The following is a 17,480-nucleotide window of genomic DNA, read 5'->3' as shown; positions in this document are numbered from 1 at the left end:
TGGCTTCCTTTGCAAGTTCCATTAATACGATAGGACATAGTAGTTTTCTTAGAGTGGTTATATATTGTCTTTTACAGAAGACAGGATTTTATTTGGCAGTCTGTCAAAAGAAATATTGAAAAATGATACAGTCCTTGCCTTCAAGTTGCTTATTGACATTCCTTCTCTTGATGACGTATGAATAGATGTCATGGAACCTTTCCTAGACTATAAATTTGAACTTGCTATACCTCAGAAAATTTTAATAGATCAAATGAAGCTTATAACTGATAAGTTCTCTTTAACTCAAAGTGGTAGTTAAGCTTATGTTTTGCTACACGTTTCCTCAAATAGCTCATATGTAACTAGGTATAACCGGCAGCAACTGATAAATAACATATATGTCCCTATGATTTTGTTTTTAATATATGTTTCTTAGGATTTATTCTTTTCCAGTTATGCAATGTGGTCAAAGAGTTATAGAAATGTTTTCAAATAAAATAATGAAATGTCTAACTCTATCTCCAGTCTTAATCTAGAGTTACATATCCTGCCAAGGTTTAAAATATGGTTTATGGCTGGGATCACATGACATGCTATGCTCAGATCAAACCAGCCACTCTTTAATATTAAACGGTTTACACTGCATTTAAACCTAGTATTACTGTAGTTCTCCCCCCTCTCTCTAAACTGTTAGGCTTACCTAAATTTATAATATCTGTGAGAGTAAGGAAGGGGACTTGAAATATGCAGGAACTATTACTTAGGCAAAAAGGGCTGAAATATTTTTTAAGTCTGGAGAAACATTTAGAAGTAATTCAGGCAAATACCTGTCTAATTCTCTGGTGGGAGTTTTACAACATAATCACACTGACAAGCTTTTATTACTCTAGCCCCATGATGGCGAACCTATGGCACGCATGACAGAAATGGCACACAGAGCCCCCTCTCTGTGGGTGCATGCGCTGTCACCAGCTGTTCTGTGGGTTTCCGGCGCGCACATGCGTGACTGCCAGCTCATCTTCGCGCATGCCGGACTTTTTGGTCTTTGGGTTTCTGGTGCTCTGGCACGCGGGAAGACCAGGCGCGCCAGAAACCAGAAGACCAGATGGCACACATGCGCACTAGCCAGCTGGTCTTTGAGTTTCTGGGGCTCTGGCGCACGCACTTGTGTTCTGGTTTGGGTACTCACTGCTGAAAAGGTTCGCCATCACTATGCCTCTAATCCAACTGAATAGGGTTGACACTTAAGAGTTTTTCTTCAAAACCAGCTAACTGCCTTGATTGGGAAATTCCTAGCACCTCTTTCAAGTAACTCAGTTCTTCCACACTGATGTTTGATCACAAATCAGTGACTCACAGTGCTGAGTCCTTTTTTTGAGGAAAATTTTTGAAGTTCATTCATCTCTTCAAGGATTTTTGTATTTGTAGAGAGCTCAAACATGAAATGAACTTTGATTATTTGCATTTGAATTCAAAGTATGAGTGTTACCGGCATCTCCTTGAAAGAGATGGATGGTCTAGAAATGTGAAATATAAATAATCTTATGACAATAGGTGGAAGAAGGATCATTATATATGTTGGCAGCCTTGAGTTGCTTATAAAGTAATAAAGGGATAAAAATCTAATAAATACATATATACATGCCTATATACTAATTGTATCCCTTTTAAAAAAGCTTTGTGGATATCACATAAAATTAAGACATAACAACAAAAGCACAATGGAAGGTATGCAAATGAATTTTAGAAAGGACCTGGGATAGGCAGATGTTGTTGTTTAATGATATTAAAGGTATTGTTGCAGGATGTACGCTGGTCCAAATAAAGTTGCCTTTTGCAATTGACTGATGAGTGATTTTGTCAATACAGATGATGTTCAAGTGATGCTTCAGATGTCTCTCGATTGCATCCAAGGCACCTATTAATATGGGTACCTTCTTTGCTTTCTTTTACCATAGTCATTCTACTTCTATTTGCAAATCTTTGTATTTTCTAATTTTCTCCAGTTCTTTCTCTTCTGCTGGCCCCAGGAATTGCCACATCCAATATCCAGATTTTTAAAAATCTTATCAACAGTTGTTAAGCCTGGGATATGTTGTTGCAGGTCCCTTACCTGTCAGAATTCTAAAGTCCCAGAACACTTTAGCTTCTTCGTTTTCTATTATTTTGTCTATATTGTGGTCCCATCAATTATTGCTTGGAGGAAGTGGTATTTCTTGCAGATATTCCAATTCCAATGCACCATTGTCGCACTGTTGTTTGTAGTCAGTCTGTGTTCTTGCAGCAGTTAATCTGACAATCTACTATTTGTTCAGCTGCTTTGTAGAGGCGGCATTTGTTGTCTCTTGCTGTCATCTCAGTTGTGGCCTTGAATGCATTTGTTCTTACAGTTTGGTCTTGTGCAGCCAGAATTAGTTCCTCTGACTCTTCAACTTTTTTGCTCTTAGCCCTTACCAGATCTTGTTGTTAACTGCTCTAGATAATATTTATTTGTTTAATTATGGTAAAAATGGGTATAAAAGTTATTTAAACATTTAAGGAATGTAATCTGCAATGAAATATGTAAAATACACAATAAAATAGTCTATGCAATTTTAAAGCAGAATGTCAACTAAATTAATGTCAAAACTCAAGTGGTGTCATTCTTCATTAAATCTTTATTTCTTGAAAAGCATCTACATTTTAAAAAATCCCAAACACCAATGATTATTACGTTCTAAATGTATGTTTCTGTTGTGTCAGCATTTCTCTCTAGTTGGAATAATGATGATTGTCTTTATATTAAAACATGAATGGAAGTATTTGTGTAAACTGCAGTTAGCATTTAACTCCCTCAGACAGTATGCCTATTTTGTCTTGGATAATAGTTAAGAATATAAGATTGGGGTAGAGTATTTAAAACTGAGGTTGAAAGAACATACCTGTAGGATTTTAATATTGCTCACTGGTGATAATTACAACATTGAAAGAAATGATTATGGAGGACCCAAAGAGAAGTCACAATATATCTAGTCCAAAATTTTAAAATGGAGATAAGTAGTGGCTTGTGGGCTATTAATCCTGAAAGATCAGAGAGTGTGGTCTCCAAGTCCCTTTGATTGAACACTGTCATCCATGGGGATCAAAGAAGAATGCCTTGTTTGTTACAATATCATCCCCGAGACCCATCTGTTTCAACCCTGATGTATTCTGAAAGCCCTTGAAAACTTGGTGTAATCCCAAACTTTAGGGCAAGGTGTGTTTAAAGGCCCTATAAGTTGTCTCTTTGGTGTGCTTTGCATTTTTTCCTGCATGTGCATGATTCTTTATCTCTATTTTATGTTTTTTCAAAGTGTAAGCCATCCAGAGTAATCAGGATCCAGGTTGTCTAAACTTAATCAAATGAAAGCAAAGAAATGAATAAATAAATACCTTGCAACATGTGGAGTGAAGGAAGAAAGTGGGCACACAGCATTAAAGAACCATTGTGGAACCAACTGGAAAGAATTTAGTACAGAAATCCAATGGGCCATGAAAGTCACTTGGGAATCTTAGTCCAGTGACTGTCTCTTGGCCCAATTTATCCACTGGGATTCTGGTTAACATAATGCCTCTCTTCCTTGTGAAAAGCAGAATACTATAGTCTTCCTTGGTCAGAAGGTAGCAAGAGCAGAAAAGTAACCTTTGGAGTACAGGTGGTCCTTGATTTATAACTTGGTTGCTTAGTGACCAAAGTTATGGTGGACCCTAAAAAAGCTATTTATGACCTGGATTTGAAGTTCCCATGTCCAGGGTTCCTTTGTGGTCACATGACTGCATTTTGGGCTCTTGGTAACTAGCCCACATTTATGACCGTTTGCAGCATCCCACAATCATGTGATTGCGATTTACAACTTTTTTCCGGAAACTGGCATTTACTTTCAGTTTCCAGGAAAAAAAAAACCATGACAAATAATGGGCTCGCTTAATGACCACTATGTTCATTTAACAATTGCTGCATTTGCACTTTTTTTTGAGGTACACCTCAAAAAATGTCGTAAAATTGTGTGCAGTCACAACAAAGCACATGATTTGTTTTATGATAATCACAACATAGAACTAAAATTGTGGGCTTAATCAGAGTCATAAGTGAAGGACTACCTATATCTGTTAGTATATTATAGTAAAAGTCTGTTCCTGGCAGAAATTATCATCTTAGAAGTCATCTCTTAGTCTTTGACTTTGAGCAGGTGACTATACTGGCTCATCTTATCTGGGCCTACAGAGAATTAACAGGGTTGTACACTAGTAGGGGCCTGCAAAACCTGTTCATGTACATGCTGCATACATGTACAACCTGTTCATGTATGAAGCACAATAGCTTTCAGTAGTTTGTATTCAGACAAAGCATACATGTTTGGTCCAAATTCAAAACAATCCACGGCCCTTTAATTCTGGAGAAGAATCAAAATCATTGTTCTGATTCATTTAAAAAAAAGGAAAGAGATTGGGGTTAAACTTTAAAAGACCAAGGTTACTGCAAAGCTGCTTTGGGAAAATGTGAAGGAATGAATGACAGAAGTTCTATGATGTTCATTCTTAATTTGTTTTGGTAGATGAAATCTTCCAGAATAACTTTTATTGCTTGGTTGCTCGTGTGCCTTTCGGATCAATCAGCTGGTTACCCAAATGGAAAAGTATCCGAATCCTGTGACTCTATGTTGCCTTTTCATGGAGGGTCGCCTCAGAAATTTCCCAAGCACACCATTAAAGTGAACGTGACAGAATTTAAGCCAGGAGATCGTGTGAAAGGTATTGATTTTTGCCAAGGCTCTCTTATGGTTCTAATACCATCTTCTCATGTTTTTGTGCTTGTTATATATAAGTAGTCCTCAACATACATTTAGTTTAGTGGCCGTTCAAAGTTACAATGGCATTGAAAAGTGGCTTATGACCATTTTTCACATTTATGACCATTGCAGCATCCCCATGGTCACTTGATCAAAATTCAGATGCTTGCCAAGCAACTCATGTTTATGACAGTTGCAGTATCTCTGGGTCATATGATCCCCCTTTGTGACCTTCTGACACTAGGGAAGCCGGATTCACTTAACAGCCATGTTCCTGACATGACAGTTGCAGTGATTCATTTAACAACGGTTGCAAGAAAAGTTGTAAAATGGGGTAAAATGTAGTTAACAAATGTCTCACTTAGCAACAGAAATGTTGGGCTCAATTTTGATCGTAAATGGACTAAATGTAATTTTTAAATATGAACATTTATATATTAACTTTTTTAATTGTGCTGCATGTTGCACACAGATCATTTCTTTCATGGTGGGATGGGCAGCCATTCAAATATGGCAATTTTTTCGCCACTCCTGTTTCCTTCAGAGATGTGGTTGAAATGCTGGTTATAGGTTAGCTTTCCCTAGTGGGTTGGAATGCTTGTTGGGTCCAGTTTGAGTTCATAATGTTTTATTCCTAATGTGAGAGTATAAACTATAAACAACATTTATAATAGGCCCTACTGGTTTTTCCACTCTTAAAGTTGGGTTGTTTCCAGAGGAAGCCTAGGGCAACTATCCACTATTATTATCCTAGCAACATGTTTTTCAAGAGTGAAAATTCTAAATTACCATGTACCATTCTAGGCAGCTGCCATCTTGTCTGTCTTAACTCAGGTTCTGTTTTGAAGTTTGTTTTAGATTATAGTGTCTGATTTTGTTTTGTTTTTAAAAGAGAGTGTGTAACATTCAAATAATGTGGTAAACATAAAATGACAAGGTAACATTGTTCCAGGTTTTTACATTGCATTTTAAATGTATTCTAGTTGTATTATAATTCCCATAACCAGTTTAGCCATTGTAGAGAATTCTGGGAGTAGAAGTTCGCATACATCTGGCAGTTGGCAACTTTACAAAATGCTGGATTTGAAACCTACTCCTGTTGACAGAATAAACTGAAATTAATTTCCATTCCTTTTCTCAAATTCTTGATTTTAGTTAGTTTTTCTGGGCCTACATTTGAAGGCTTTTTGCTACAAGCTCGCAATGCTGACCGCTTGGAAGACCCGGCCATTGGTTCTTTTGCATTAGCTGATCGGAGACGATCCCAGCTCCTTAGATGTGGACACGTAAAGGTAAGAAAATCTTGAAAATGGCTTCTGCCAGTCAATTTTAACTAGCTTTTGAGCAATAAATAATGTATGAAGACTTCTTAACACTGTTGCTTTAAATAACTTTTATTTTTGCATCAGTTTTGTATTGGAATTAATCAACACTAAGGATGCTTTAGTAATAATTTTTCCTTTACAGACTATTTTTCCTTTATAGATTATGTTTAAATAGTAGGGTTCCCTCTGCTGGTTATCTGATGCAGAATAAATTAGTAGCTGTTAGCACACTACATTGCCATGTGTTTGGTATATCCTTCCTTGTATGCTTTTTATCTCAGTTAACCTTTCAGAATATTTTTCTGATGGACATATTCAAATTCTAGAGCAGGGGTAGTCAACCTTATTATACCTATCGCCGACTTTTGTATCTCTGTTAGTAGTAAAATTTTCTAACCGCCCACTGATTCCACAGAAATGCGCCGTGTATCGTCTGCGCATTCCTCTCGCGCATCTTGGATTGGGTTGCGGGGGGGGCGCCGGCTACCAGCTCTGCTTGTCTGATACAGCTGGGTGGTATGGCGGGAGATGCACGAGCTATTTTGGGATGAGGCTCTCTTGTTTGTGGTCGCACTATAGCGCCATTTAGTTTCACTTATATAACGTGAACTAAACTTCTGCGCAGGCGATACAAATAGTATATTTTCAGAAATTTAAATTGTCACGGGGAATTTTATGCAAACCTAATGAAAATGTTTTTAAATAATGCTATGAAAATTTTTTAAAAAGTCAATTAAATTAAAAAAAAGGAAAGTGCTTCAGTATCGGACAAAACCCCTAGCGCTCACCATGAAAGCTGAAACGCCCACTAGTGGGCGGTAGGGACCAGATTGACTACCATTGTTCTAGAGCAATGTGCAGATTGGATAATATTGATGAGTTTCTTGCCGGTTCAGATAATAACAGAAATAAATCCTCAAGTTGCTGAAATTTTAAACAGGTGGAATGCAGATATTAAAATGAAACATGATTTGCTGCTTTCTCTGAGTAACACAACTCTTTGTAGGGATGGCTTACCTGAGAATATGTAGGCTAGAGGCTATAATAAAATATAATAAAATAGTAAAAGCACCTTCAAATAAAAGAACCATTAAAATGAAATATTAAAATATCTAATACCAGTAAGCCACTGAAATCTTTAAAATTAAAAGCTGAGGTAAATCATCTGAGAACATAATCCATTTTTAGGCAGAATAAAACTCCTGGTGCATAAATTCATTGCCTTAAATGGTTTATGATGTATGAACTAAGACAGTCTTTCATATGGGATCGCTCATACATTAACCCTAATTGTTCCAGTAAAGTTGTTTGTCACCGCAATAATTAGATTTACATCACACTAAGTCATAAAGTGGTTTGTTAGATTTCTGTTAATAGCTGTCTGTTTTATTTTAAGATGTGCCTGTCACAATTGGGTTTATGTATAACACTAAACAATAAACTCTTGTTTTTTTTAAACTGTAAAGTTGCATTCATACAACATACTAAGCTAAACAAATCACTTATATACGAGCTTTATCAGTATGGTATGCTAAATCAAATCATAGTTTTTGTATGGCTTGATATTTGTGAACCAGTTATCATGAATTGTTTGATTGGAATTTAGTATGGCCTATAAATCTAATTATTGAGTTGGTTCATGCATTTTACTAAATCATTATATATTTTGCTTTCTGACTTGATGCATTGTTGGCACTCAAGTGGTTGTGGCTTATTTAAAAAGCCATTGTTAAGACAGTGGCTTTATAAAGTGCCATGTATGAATCCAGCCGTTATATAATGCTAAAATGGGGCTTCTGTATTTTGTAGAACTCAGCTGTTAGTCACACCAGTGAATCTAAGAAAGACCATATGGATGCGTATTGGATTGCTCCTAGAGATGCACCAAAGAACATACAATTTCTGTAAGTGTATTAAAATAATTTTCCTGTTTGGATGTTCTGAAGTATTCCTTTCAAAAATATGTTTGGACTGTAGAATATGAAAGATATATAAATCTCTGAATTGAATGTCATGTTGACACAGCCCCACATGATCCTTCAGTCTTCACATATCAGTGTTGCAAGTAATCCCTGTCTTATTTGTACAAAGCAGCAGGCAAGAGCTTCAGCTCAACTTGAACCAAGGTTGAACCCTCTTAGGTCAGGGGTTCTCAAACGTTTCTTCACCATGGACCCCCTTAAAATACCTTTTGTGGGCGTGGACCATGGCCACAGATCCCCAAGACTTAACTCAAGATTTAAATCATAACATTTATTCAAGCCTTTTGCAAACCCCCTGTGATGACATCACTTAAATATGAGCCAGCAGCGTGCTGCAGCTGCCAAAAAAGCCAACACAGTTTGAGGCTGCATTAATAGAGGGATAGAATCAAGAGCACATGAAATGTTAATTCTGCTTTATAATGCCTTGGTAAGACCACACTTAGAATACTGCAGCCCCCTTTGGTTGCCACAATGTAAAAAAAATTGTTGAGACTCTAGAAAGAGTGCAGTAGAAGAGCAACAAAGATGATTAGGGGACTCGAGGCTAAAACATAAAGTTGCTGGAATGGGGTATGTCTAGTTTAATATTTATTTATTTATGTATTTATTTATTTATTTATCAGTCCAAAGTTAAAGTTTTGTGGGCTTGGGGAAGAAACTACAGAGTCAGGTAGTGCATTCCAGGCATTGACCACTCTGTTGCTGAAGTCGTATTTTTTGCAGTCGAGTTTGGAGTGGTTTACCTTAAGTTTGTATCTATTGTGTGCTTGTGTATTATTGTGGTTGAAGCTGAAGTAGTCACTGATAGGTAGGACATTGTAGCAGATAATTTTATGGACTACGCTTCAGTCATATCGAAGGTGGCATAGTTCTAAGTTGTCTAAGCCCAAAATTTCAAGCCTGTTGGCATAAGGTATTCTGTTACGAGCAGAGGAGTGGAGGACTCTTCTTGTGAAATATCTCTGGACACGCTCAATTGTATTAATGTCCGATATGAGTGCGGGTTCCAGACAGATGAGCTGTATTCAAGAATTGGTCTAGCAAATGTTTTGTATGCTCTGGTTAGTAGTGTAATATTAACAGAGAAGAAGCTATGCAAGATTAAGCTTAAAACTCTTAATGCCTTTTTGGTGATGATGTTACAGTGGGCTTTGGCACTTAGATCATTAGAGATGAGTATTCCAAGGTTCTTGACAGAGTGAGGGTTGTCTACAAGGTCGTGTCCACTCAGCTTATATTTTGTATTCTGATTCTTTTTGCCAATGTGTAAGACAGAGCATTTGTTGGTTGAGATTTGAAGTTGCCAATTGTTTGACTATTCTAACACAAAGTCAAGGTCTTTTTGTAGTGTAGCAGCATTGTCGGTGGTGTTCAATAGTTTTACATCATTAATGTAAAATAGTTATTTTACATTATTATATTATATATATTATATATTTTACATTTTACATTATATATGTCAGTGATTCTGTAGAGATGAGGAGCCGCTATGCGTCATGAGGGTTGTCTACAAGGTCGTGTCCATTCAGCTTATATTTTGTATTCTGATTCTTTTGCCAATGTAAGACAGAGCATTTGTTGGTTGAGATTTGAAGTTGCCAATTGTTTGACTATTCTAACACAAAGTCAAGGTCTTTTTGTAGTGTAGCAGCATTGTCGGTGGTGTTCAATAGTTTTACATCATTAATGTAAAATAGTTATTTTACATTATTATTATATTATGTAAAATAGTTATTTTACATTATTTGTAAAATAATAATGTTAAATAGTTTTACATCATTAATGAAAAGAAGGACTAGGGGTGACAAGATAGTAGTGTTCTAATATCTAAGGGATTGCCACAAAGAAGAGGGAGTCAGTTTTTTTAAAAAAAAAATTACATTTATATCCCGCCCTTCTCCGAAGACTCAGGGCGGCTTACATTGTGTAAGGCAATAGTCTCATTCTATTTGTATATTTATATACAAAGTCAACTTATTGCCCTCCCCCAACAATCTGGGTCCTCATTTTACCTACCTTATAAAGGATGGAAGGCAGAGTCAACCTTGGGCCTAGTGGGACTTGAGCCTGCAGTAATTGCAGGCAGCTGTGTTTAATAACAGGCCATCTTACAGCCTGAGCCACACCGCGGCCCTTGTGAGTCAGTTCATTCTCAATGCACCTGAAGGCAAGATAAGAAGCAATGGATGGAAACTATGTAAGGAGAGAAGCAACCTAAAACTAAGGAGAAATTTTCTGACCTAGAACAATTAATCAGTGGAACAACTTGCCTCCAGAAGTTGAGAATGCTATAACACTGGAAGTTTTTAAGAGGAGATTAGACTACCATTTGTCTGAAATGGTATACAATATCCTGCCTGAGCAGAGGTTTGGACTAGAACAGGGGTCTCCAACCTTGGCAACTTTAACCCTGGAGGACTTCAAATCCCAGAATTCCCCAGTCAGCAAAGCTGGCCTGGGGAATTCTGGAATTGAAGTCCACCAGTCTCAAAGTTGCCAAGGTGGAGACCCCTGGACTAGAAGACCTCCAAGGTACCTTCCCACTTTTTTATTCTGTATTCTGACATCACAGCCCCAGAATCCACAGACCACAGATAGAGAACCACTGTTCTGGGTAATTAGGAGCTGTCTCAGAGCTTAGTCTGAAGAATGGTATAAAGTAGACATCGGGAAAATTTTCTTTTCATTAGTTTAGCTTCTCTGTATCTCGACTGATCACCTGCAGTACAATTAAAAAACTCAAAAGATCAGCAGAATAAATGCCCCAAAGATTGGATATGGTCTCTTCCTTTAACATTTGTTATGATTGATATCTATATGAATCCTTGGGACTTTTGCCTCTGTAGTCATTGGGTATGGTGGTTTGTCCTATCACTTTTTAATTAGGAATCAACATTTAAATAACTTGGGAATTGGTAGCCTTCTTAAAGGAATGAATGTTGGATTTTCTGGGTTAATTTAGATGGAAGTTTGGCAGGATCATTTTTTAAAAAGCTATTTTACATCTGTGTTAGGGTATCTTCAAATGTTAACTAACAGGCTTTGTCTCTTCACAGAGTCACAGTTGTACAGAAATTCATTATCTACTGGGTAAAAATTCCTGGTCCTAAGATTTCTCAGCCTAGTATACTTCCTTTGACAACAATAATGTCTACTAATTGGACCACTCCAACATCCTTACCTGTCTCTTCCCTAAGCCAACCAGTAAGTTGTAATGAGTTAATTGATTGTCGTTATTGTTTATTGCTGCATTTTCTTACACATAGCAGAAAAAACTAGAGTATTGCCAAGGTATTGAGGCAGTCTGTATATTTCATGAATAAATATTTGTGCAAAACCTTATTTCCATTATCATATGCATTCTCTAGATCAGTGTTTCTTAAACTGCTTTTCTCGGACCCACCTCCCAGTTTTAAAAATTATGGAGCGCCCCAAAAGAGCTTTTGTTTGTATGGGTTGTATTTATCTTTTCTTAATAAATATTTTTTATTAAAAGATGATTTTACAAAAAAGTTTAAAAGCTATTGAAACGTAGAAGAAGGAATGAAAAAATTATAGAATATTATATTTTTTGTAAAAATGAAAATGAAAAACAAAAAAGCATGGGAAAAAAATCTTAAAAAATGACTTCCAAACTTCTTTGTAGCAATAACAAACATAATTATTGGTTTATTTTATTTTATTTTATTTATTTATTTTGTCAAGCATATATAAGATTGCAGATAAAAGTATAAACATGATTATGAATACATGAAATGGATACGAATAAAAGGGGACATTAGGAAAGGGACCAGTGGTAGGTTGCTTCAGTTCTGTCTGGTTCTTTACAACCAGTAGTAAAATTGGTGGGAGGCTCTGCCCACCCATCCAGACATCATAATTGATAATCTGCGCATGCACGCACACTCCCATTACTAACTGGTAGTAAAGGTAAGTAGAACCTACCCCAGACAGAGATGGTAGGCACGTTGGTGCATTTATGTACGCCCCTTACAGACCTCTTAGGAATGGCGTGAGGTCAACAGTAGTAAGGTTAACGTTTTAGGAGCTTGGGGAAGAAACTGCAGAGTCAGGTAGTGCATTCCAGGCATTAGCCACTCTGTTGCTGAAGTCTTATTTTCTGCAATCAAGTTTGGAGCGGTTTACCTTAAGTTTGTATCTATTGTGTGCTCGTGTATTATTGCATTTGAAGCTGAAGTAGTCATTGACAGGTAGGGTATTATAGCAGATAATTTAATGTACTACGCTTAAGTCAGACCAAAGGTGACATCGTTCTAAGTTGTCTAAGCCCAAAATTTCAAGGCTGGTGGCATAAGATATTTTGTTGTGAGTAGAGGAGTGGAGGACTCTTCTCGCGAAATATCTCTGGATTCTCTCAGTTGTATTAATGTCTGATATGCAGTGCAGGTTCCAGACAGATGAGCTGTATTCGAGAATTGGTCTAGCAAATGTTTTGTATGCTGTAATTAGTAGTAAAATATTACCAGAGAAGAAGCTATGCAAGATTAGGTTAACAATACTTAAAGCCTTTTTGGCGATGTTGTTACAGTGGCCTCTGGCACTTAGAGACGAGCACTTCAAGGTCCTTGACAGAGTGACGGTCATCTAAAGGTCATGTCCAGCTAGCTTGTATTTTATGTTCTGATTTTTTTTGCCAATGTGCAAGACAGAGCATTTGTTGGTTGAGATTTGAAGTCGCCCTTGTTTGATCAATCTGACACATAGTCAAGGTCTTTTTGAAGGATAGCAGCATTATCAGTGGTTGAATAGTTTTACATCATCAGCAAAGAGAACACAGTTGCTCTTAATATGATTGCGAAGGTCATTTATGTAAAGTATAAAGAGCATTGGTCCTAAAACACTGCCTAGGGGGACACTGCTGTTAACAGGTACAGGATTTGATAGTGCGGCTCCCTATTTTGACCACTTGTTGCCTGCTTGACAGGAACACAGCTATCCATTTATGCAGGAATCCAGAAATGCCATAACATCTTAGTTTTAGATTTTAGGTTGGAAGGTATAATTTTTATCTTGTCTCCAAATATTTTGTAATGGAGACCTTTTGGGTCACAATTCAGATTGGTTAGGAGGCGTACCATATTTAGGGTATCTTGGTAAATTATATGCCCTTTCTGCAAAAAGGGCTTTGAGGGGTGATGTTTGGGGATCCTATCTCAGTATTTTAATTACGATTTTATATTGCCCAAACATTTTTGAAATGCAGCCTACAATTTTTAAAATATAAGTAAATGAATAAAATTACGAGAGGCTGTCTAGAGCTTTGGCATGTTTAGATGTTTCTATTATGATGAGTTTGCTTTTTTATTAGATATTGCAATTTTTATGTTTCATTTGATTTACAAATGTTGGGTACTATATCTATACTCACTCATCTGTACCTGGAACAGCACATAAGCCCAATAAATAAGTTAATGGAAAAATGCAGATCAGCATATTCAATCTAGCCAAGGTTACAAAGTCCTCAAAGGCTCAGATCTGCATTTTTCAGCACTCCTTGTTTCGGCCTGAATTCGCTCAGGTTTCAGTGAGAGCTAGAAGTATACTTGCATGCTAAATCTAGTGTTTAAGTGCATGCATTCCTAGAGATATTGGATCTGGCCATAGCAATGCATGCCTTAATTATATCCTGCTTGAATTACTGTATTACTGTAGTGCATTCTATGGGCGCCTCCTTTTAGAAAGTTGGAAAGTTCATTGATGTGGCAATTGATCTGTTTCTGGACAAAATTCAAAGTGCTGGCTAGAGCCTATAATGGCACATGTCATATGTAAACAAATTCTTTGGAAAGTGACACGTTTCCAGATGGGACTGACTGGAGTTCATGGCTTTGGGAAAGAATCTTTTCTCTTTCCTGCTGTAATAAGAGATCAATATGATAGGAATTTGAGATGCTGCTCCAAAGTTATAAACTTCCCTACCAAGGGAGGTCTGACTGTTTCCATCTCTCCTACAAGTAGAAGGCATTAAAAAAATAAAATAAACAGCCTTTATTAAACATATCTTAAGGTTTTGATTGGAGAGATTTTGCTCAAATGACATATTGCTTTGAATTGCAAATAGATTTGATTTGATGCCTCTTGTTGGGCATATGCAGGGGTGGGCTGCTGGGGGGTTGCAGGGGTTCAGGAGAACCTCTAGCTAAGATTCTGTGTAGAGAATCCCCAAATCCCACTCCTGGCTGGCTCCTCCCATCCTGCTCTCCCAGGAGTCCCCATGTGGCTAGTTTTGGATGCAGGTAAGTGCAGGGGGAAAACTGGGCCTACCGGAAGTTTGGGAAGGCTGGAAACGGGCCCCTTTCTGGCCTCCCAAGGGCCTCCGGAGCGTGTGGAGGCTGTTTTTGCCTTCCCAGAGGCTTGAGGAAAGCCTCTGGAGCCTGGCGAGGGCAAACCCCCCACCATGGCCACGCCCACCCAGCAACCGGGCAGATAATCCCTTGCTAAAATTTTTGAAGCCCACCCCTGGCCATATCCAGTAGCATTTTAGTGGACTATCAACAATTGCACTTAATAGGTTCTTTCCAGCAGTGACATCGTAATATTGATAAAATGATTAGGGCGGTTATTTACCTCTTATACTTCTAGGTTTATCATTTGTTAGTTATTCATTTAAAAATGCTAGAGTTTCCTTTATATTCGGTTGCTTTATTTACTTAACGTTGATATGGTTGCTCACATTGTATAAAACAAACCCTAGGTGACTAACAGCCACGTATACAACTAACAACAAACAAACAAAATTAAAATTCTAAGCTAACATCAGACACTCTAACACTGCATCTCAAGAAATGTTGAGCTCATCTCCCATCCTAGCTCAACACCTGAGAGAGAAAAGCCAGATCTTAACGACCTTTCGGAAGTCAGAGATGGTAGGGACTTTCCATAACTCAAGGGGAGACTGTCCGATATATGAGGTGCCTCCTGCACCATGGGGGGGGGGTTTGCCAAAACTAGCCACAAAGATTGGTGGCTTTTTGGTGGCTTTTTAGGTGCCACCAAATGATAACATTTAAAAGAGGGGAATTGGGGCACAACTATCCTTACCCAATATGGAGGGATGGTTAGATGTCATTGAGAAGAGAAAATGTCTTAAATAACATGGTCTGTACCATGCAGGGCTTTAAAGGTGAACACTATCACCTTATATTGCACCCCAAAATAACCTGGAAGCCAATGCAGCTCTCACACAGCAGTGGTGTAACACTGGCAAAATATAGAGCATTCAGAAATGCACACACTTATTTATTTATTTATTTATTTATTCAAATTTGTATACCGCCCTATCTCCCTAGGGACTCAGGGCGGTTCACAGGCAAATAAAAATACATATAGATACAGAATAAAATATCCATTAAAAAACTTATTTGATGTAGCCAAATAGTTAAAAGAACAATATATATGATAAAATCCATTAAAATCTAAATTTAAAATTTGCTACATACTCGACCAGTTGAAGTCTTCAACCATATCTCCAGGGGTGAAATGCTACCAGTTCAGACTGATTTGCCCAAACTGGTAGTAATAAATGCTACCATTTCGGGTGAACCCGTATTTCTGACGATCAGCTGTGCTGTGCAATTTAAACTCGCTAGAAAGCAGGAAATCCTGCTTTCTAGCAAATCTAAATTGCGCGGCACAGGTGTTCCCCCCCCCCCGCTGTTCTACTTACCTTTGCAGAAAAGGCTTCTTAATCCTCCTTTTTCAGTGCTGTGCAGAAGTGCCTGTGGTGCGCATGCACGTAAAGTGCGCGTTTGGTGTGCAAACCAGTAACAAAAGTGAAAAGGTAGCAGACTTCAGAGCATTTCACCCCTGCATATGTCCATATAGAGTGGTTCAAATATCATAGTTCAAAAATGATTAAGGTGTGGGTTATCATGAGCACACTTCCTAGATATTAAATCTGTTTGTTTGTCTGTCTGTCTGTCTAAATTTATATGGCAAGATGACTGTCATGGCTATCTAAATAAAGTGGAGTTATGGGATTCTTTTTTTTTGAAAAAAATAATTTTTTAGGCTTTTTGCAGAATGAACAAAATTCTGTCTTCTTTATTAAAAAAGGGGCCCTGTGCATTTTTAACCTGCAATAGAGTTAGTAATTACTAGAGCACTTCGCGCTGATTTAAAAAGCCTTTAATTGTTCTACAGAATGAATATCTATATCTGTATTGTACAATTAAGTGTCTGACGAGGATAGGACTATAATTGTAGTGTGCATCCCAAATTATAGACTTCTTTTGCTGTGATGTCAAGTATCTGGCTTAAACAGAATTGTGGATTTGAGGCTTAGAGCATAATAATTGCCAGAAAAATGAACTCTTTAAAAATGCTTTAATATGAAAAGAAATGAACCGAAACAACAAAAAACAAAACTGATTACATATAAATAGATAAACTCATTTTTTAAAATATAATTTTATATTAACATTTTTGAAACGAAAGATTAAACCTAATACAAATTAATATAAAATACGGGAAAAAAGAAACAAAGCTAAAAGTGCAACAAAAGTAAAAAGTAAAAGAAAAATAGAAAAAAAGATATAAGGTAATACTTTCCAATTATAAGTACTAATATATTTTATTATAATATGTAAATATAATAAATGTTATCAGTACAATTACAAATTTATTTCTATGGTTTCAACATAGCTCTCTTCTTTCTATAATTTAATTAATTAAAACCATAAACAGTAAGCTTTTTTCTGTTTTATGCAAAAAAGTCCATAAGGGGTTTCCAACCAGCAATAAATAGATAGTTTTTTCTTGTTTCATATTTGAGCCAATTTAGCCATCTCAAGAAGTTCCGTCATCTTTACCAACTATTCCTCTATTGTGGGATAATGCTGAATCTTTCTAACTTTATACATACAATAATCTTGCAGCAATTCCCTATGTGTAAGAACAAAATCCTTATTGGGATTTATCCTTCGATCCTAAAAGAAAAACTTCTGATTTCCACTGTATATTAATTTTTAAAAACTACTGAATCTGTGTGTGTATTTGAAATTTTCTAGCTTTTTTTTTTAATGGCCCCTCCTTTATGGGGTGCTATAGAGCTCTGTGGTTTCTCCGCTCCTTTTTAACGTGCACATGAAACTGCTGGGTAAGATCGTCCCTCACCAAGGGTCAAGGTATCACGAATATGCTGATGATATCCAGCTATATATCTCTATTCTGGATGAAGTGTGTGATGTAGTGGACATACTTTCATGGTGTCTGGTGGCCGTGGGGGTCTGGATGGGGAATAAGAGACTTCAACTAAACCATGGTAAGGCGGAGTGGCTGTGAGAGGGCCCCCTGTATCTGGGAATTTATCACTTTTGGTCTTGAATGGAGTCACACTACCCCTGAAGACCTGGTGCATA

At 37.2% G+C, this 17,480-nt stretch overlaps 1 protein-coding gene across 1 annotated transcript in view; it reads left to right on the top strand.

Moving 5' to 3' along the window:
• Positions 1–17,480, top strand: part of LOC131194454 (ferric-chelate reductase 1-like) — a 38,475-nt gene that overhangs the window by 5,204 nt on the left and 15,791 nt on the right. Inside the window, exons 2-5 of the mRNA XM_058175483.1 lie at positions 4,557–4,752; positions 5,946–6,082; positions 7,925–8,019; positions 11,157–11,304. Of these exons, the coding sequence (XP_058031466.1) occupies positions 4,557–4,752; positions 5,946–6,082; positions 7,925–8,019; positions 11,157–11,304 (576 nt within the window). The remainder of the gene's footprint in view (positions 1–4,556; positions 4,753–5,945; positions 6,083–7,924; positions 8,020–11,156; positions 11,305–17,480) is intronic.

Source organism: Ahaetulla prasina, chromosome 3, assembly GCF_028640845.1.
Source record: "Ahaetulla prasina isolate Xishuangbanna chromosome 3, ASM2864084v1, whole genome shotgun sequence".
Classification (NCBI taxonomy): domain Eukaryota; kingdom Metazoa; phylum Chordata; class Lepidosauria; order Squamata; family Colubridae; genus Ahaetulla; species Ahaetulla prasina.
This window is presented reverse-complemented; position numbering and strand designations above follow the sequence as displayed.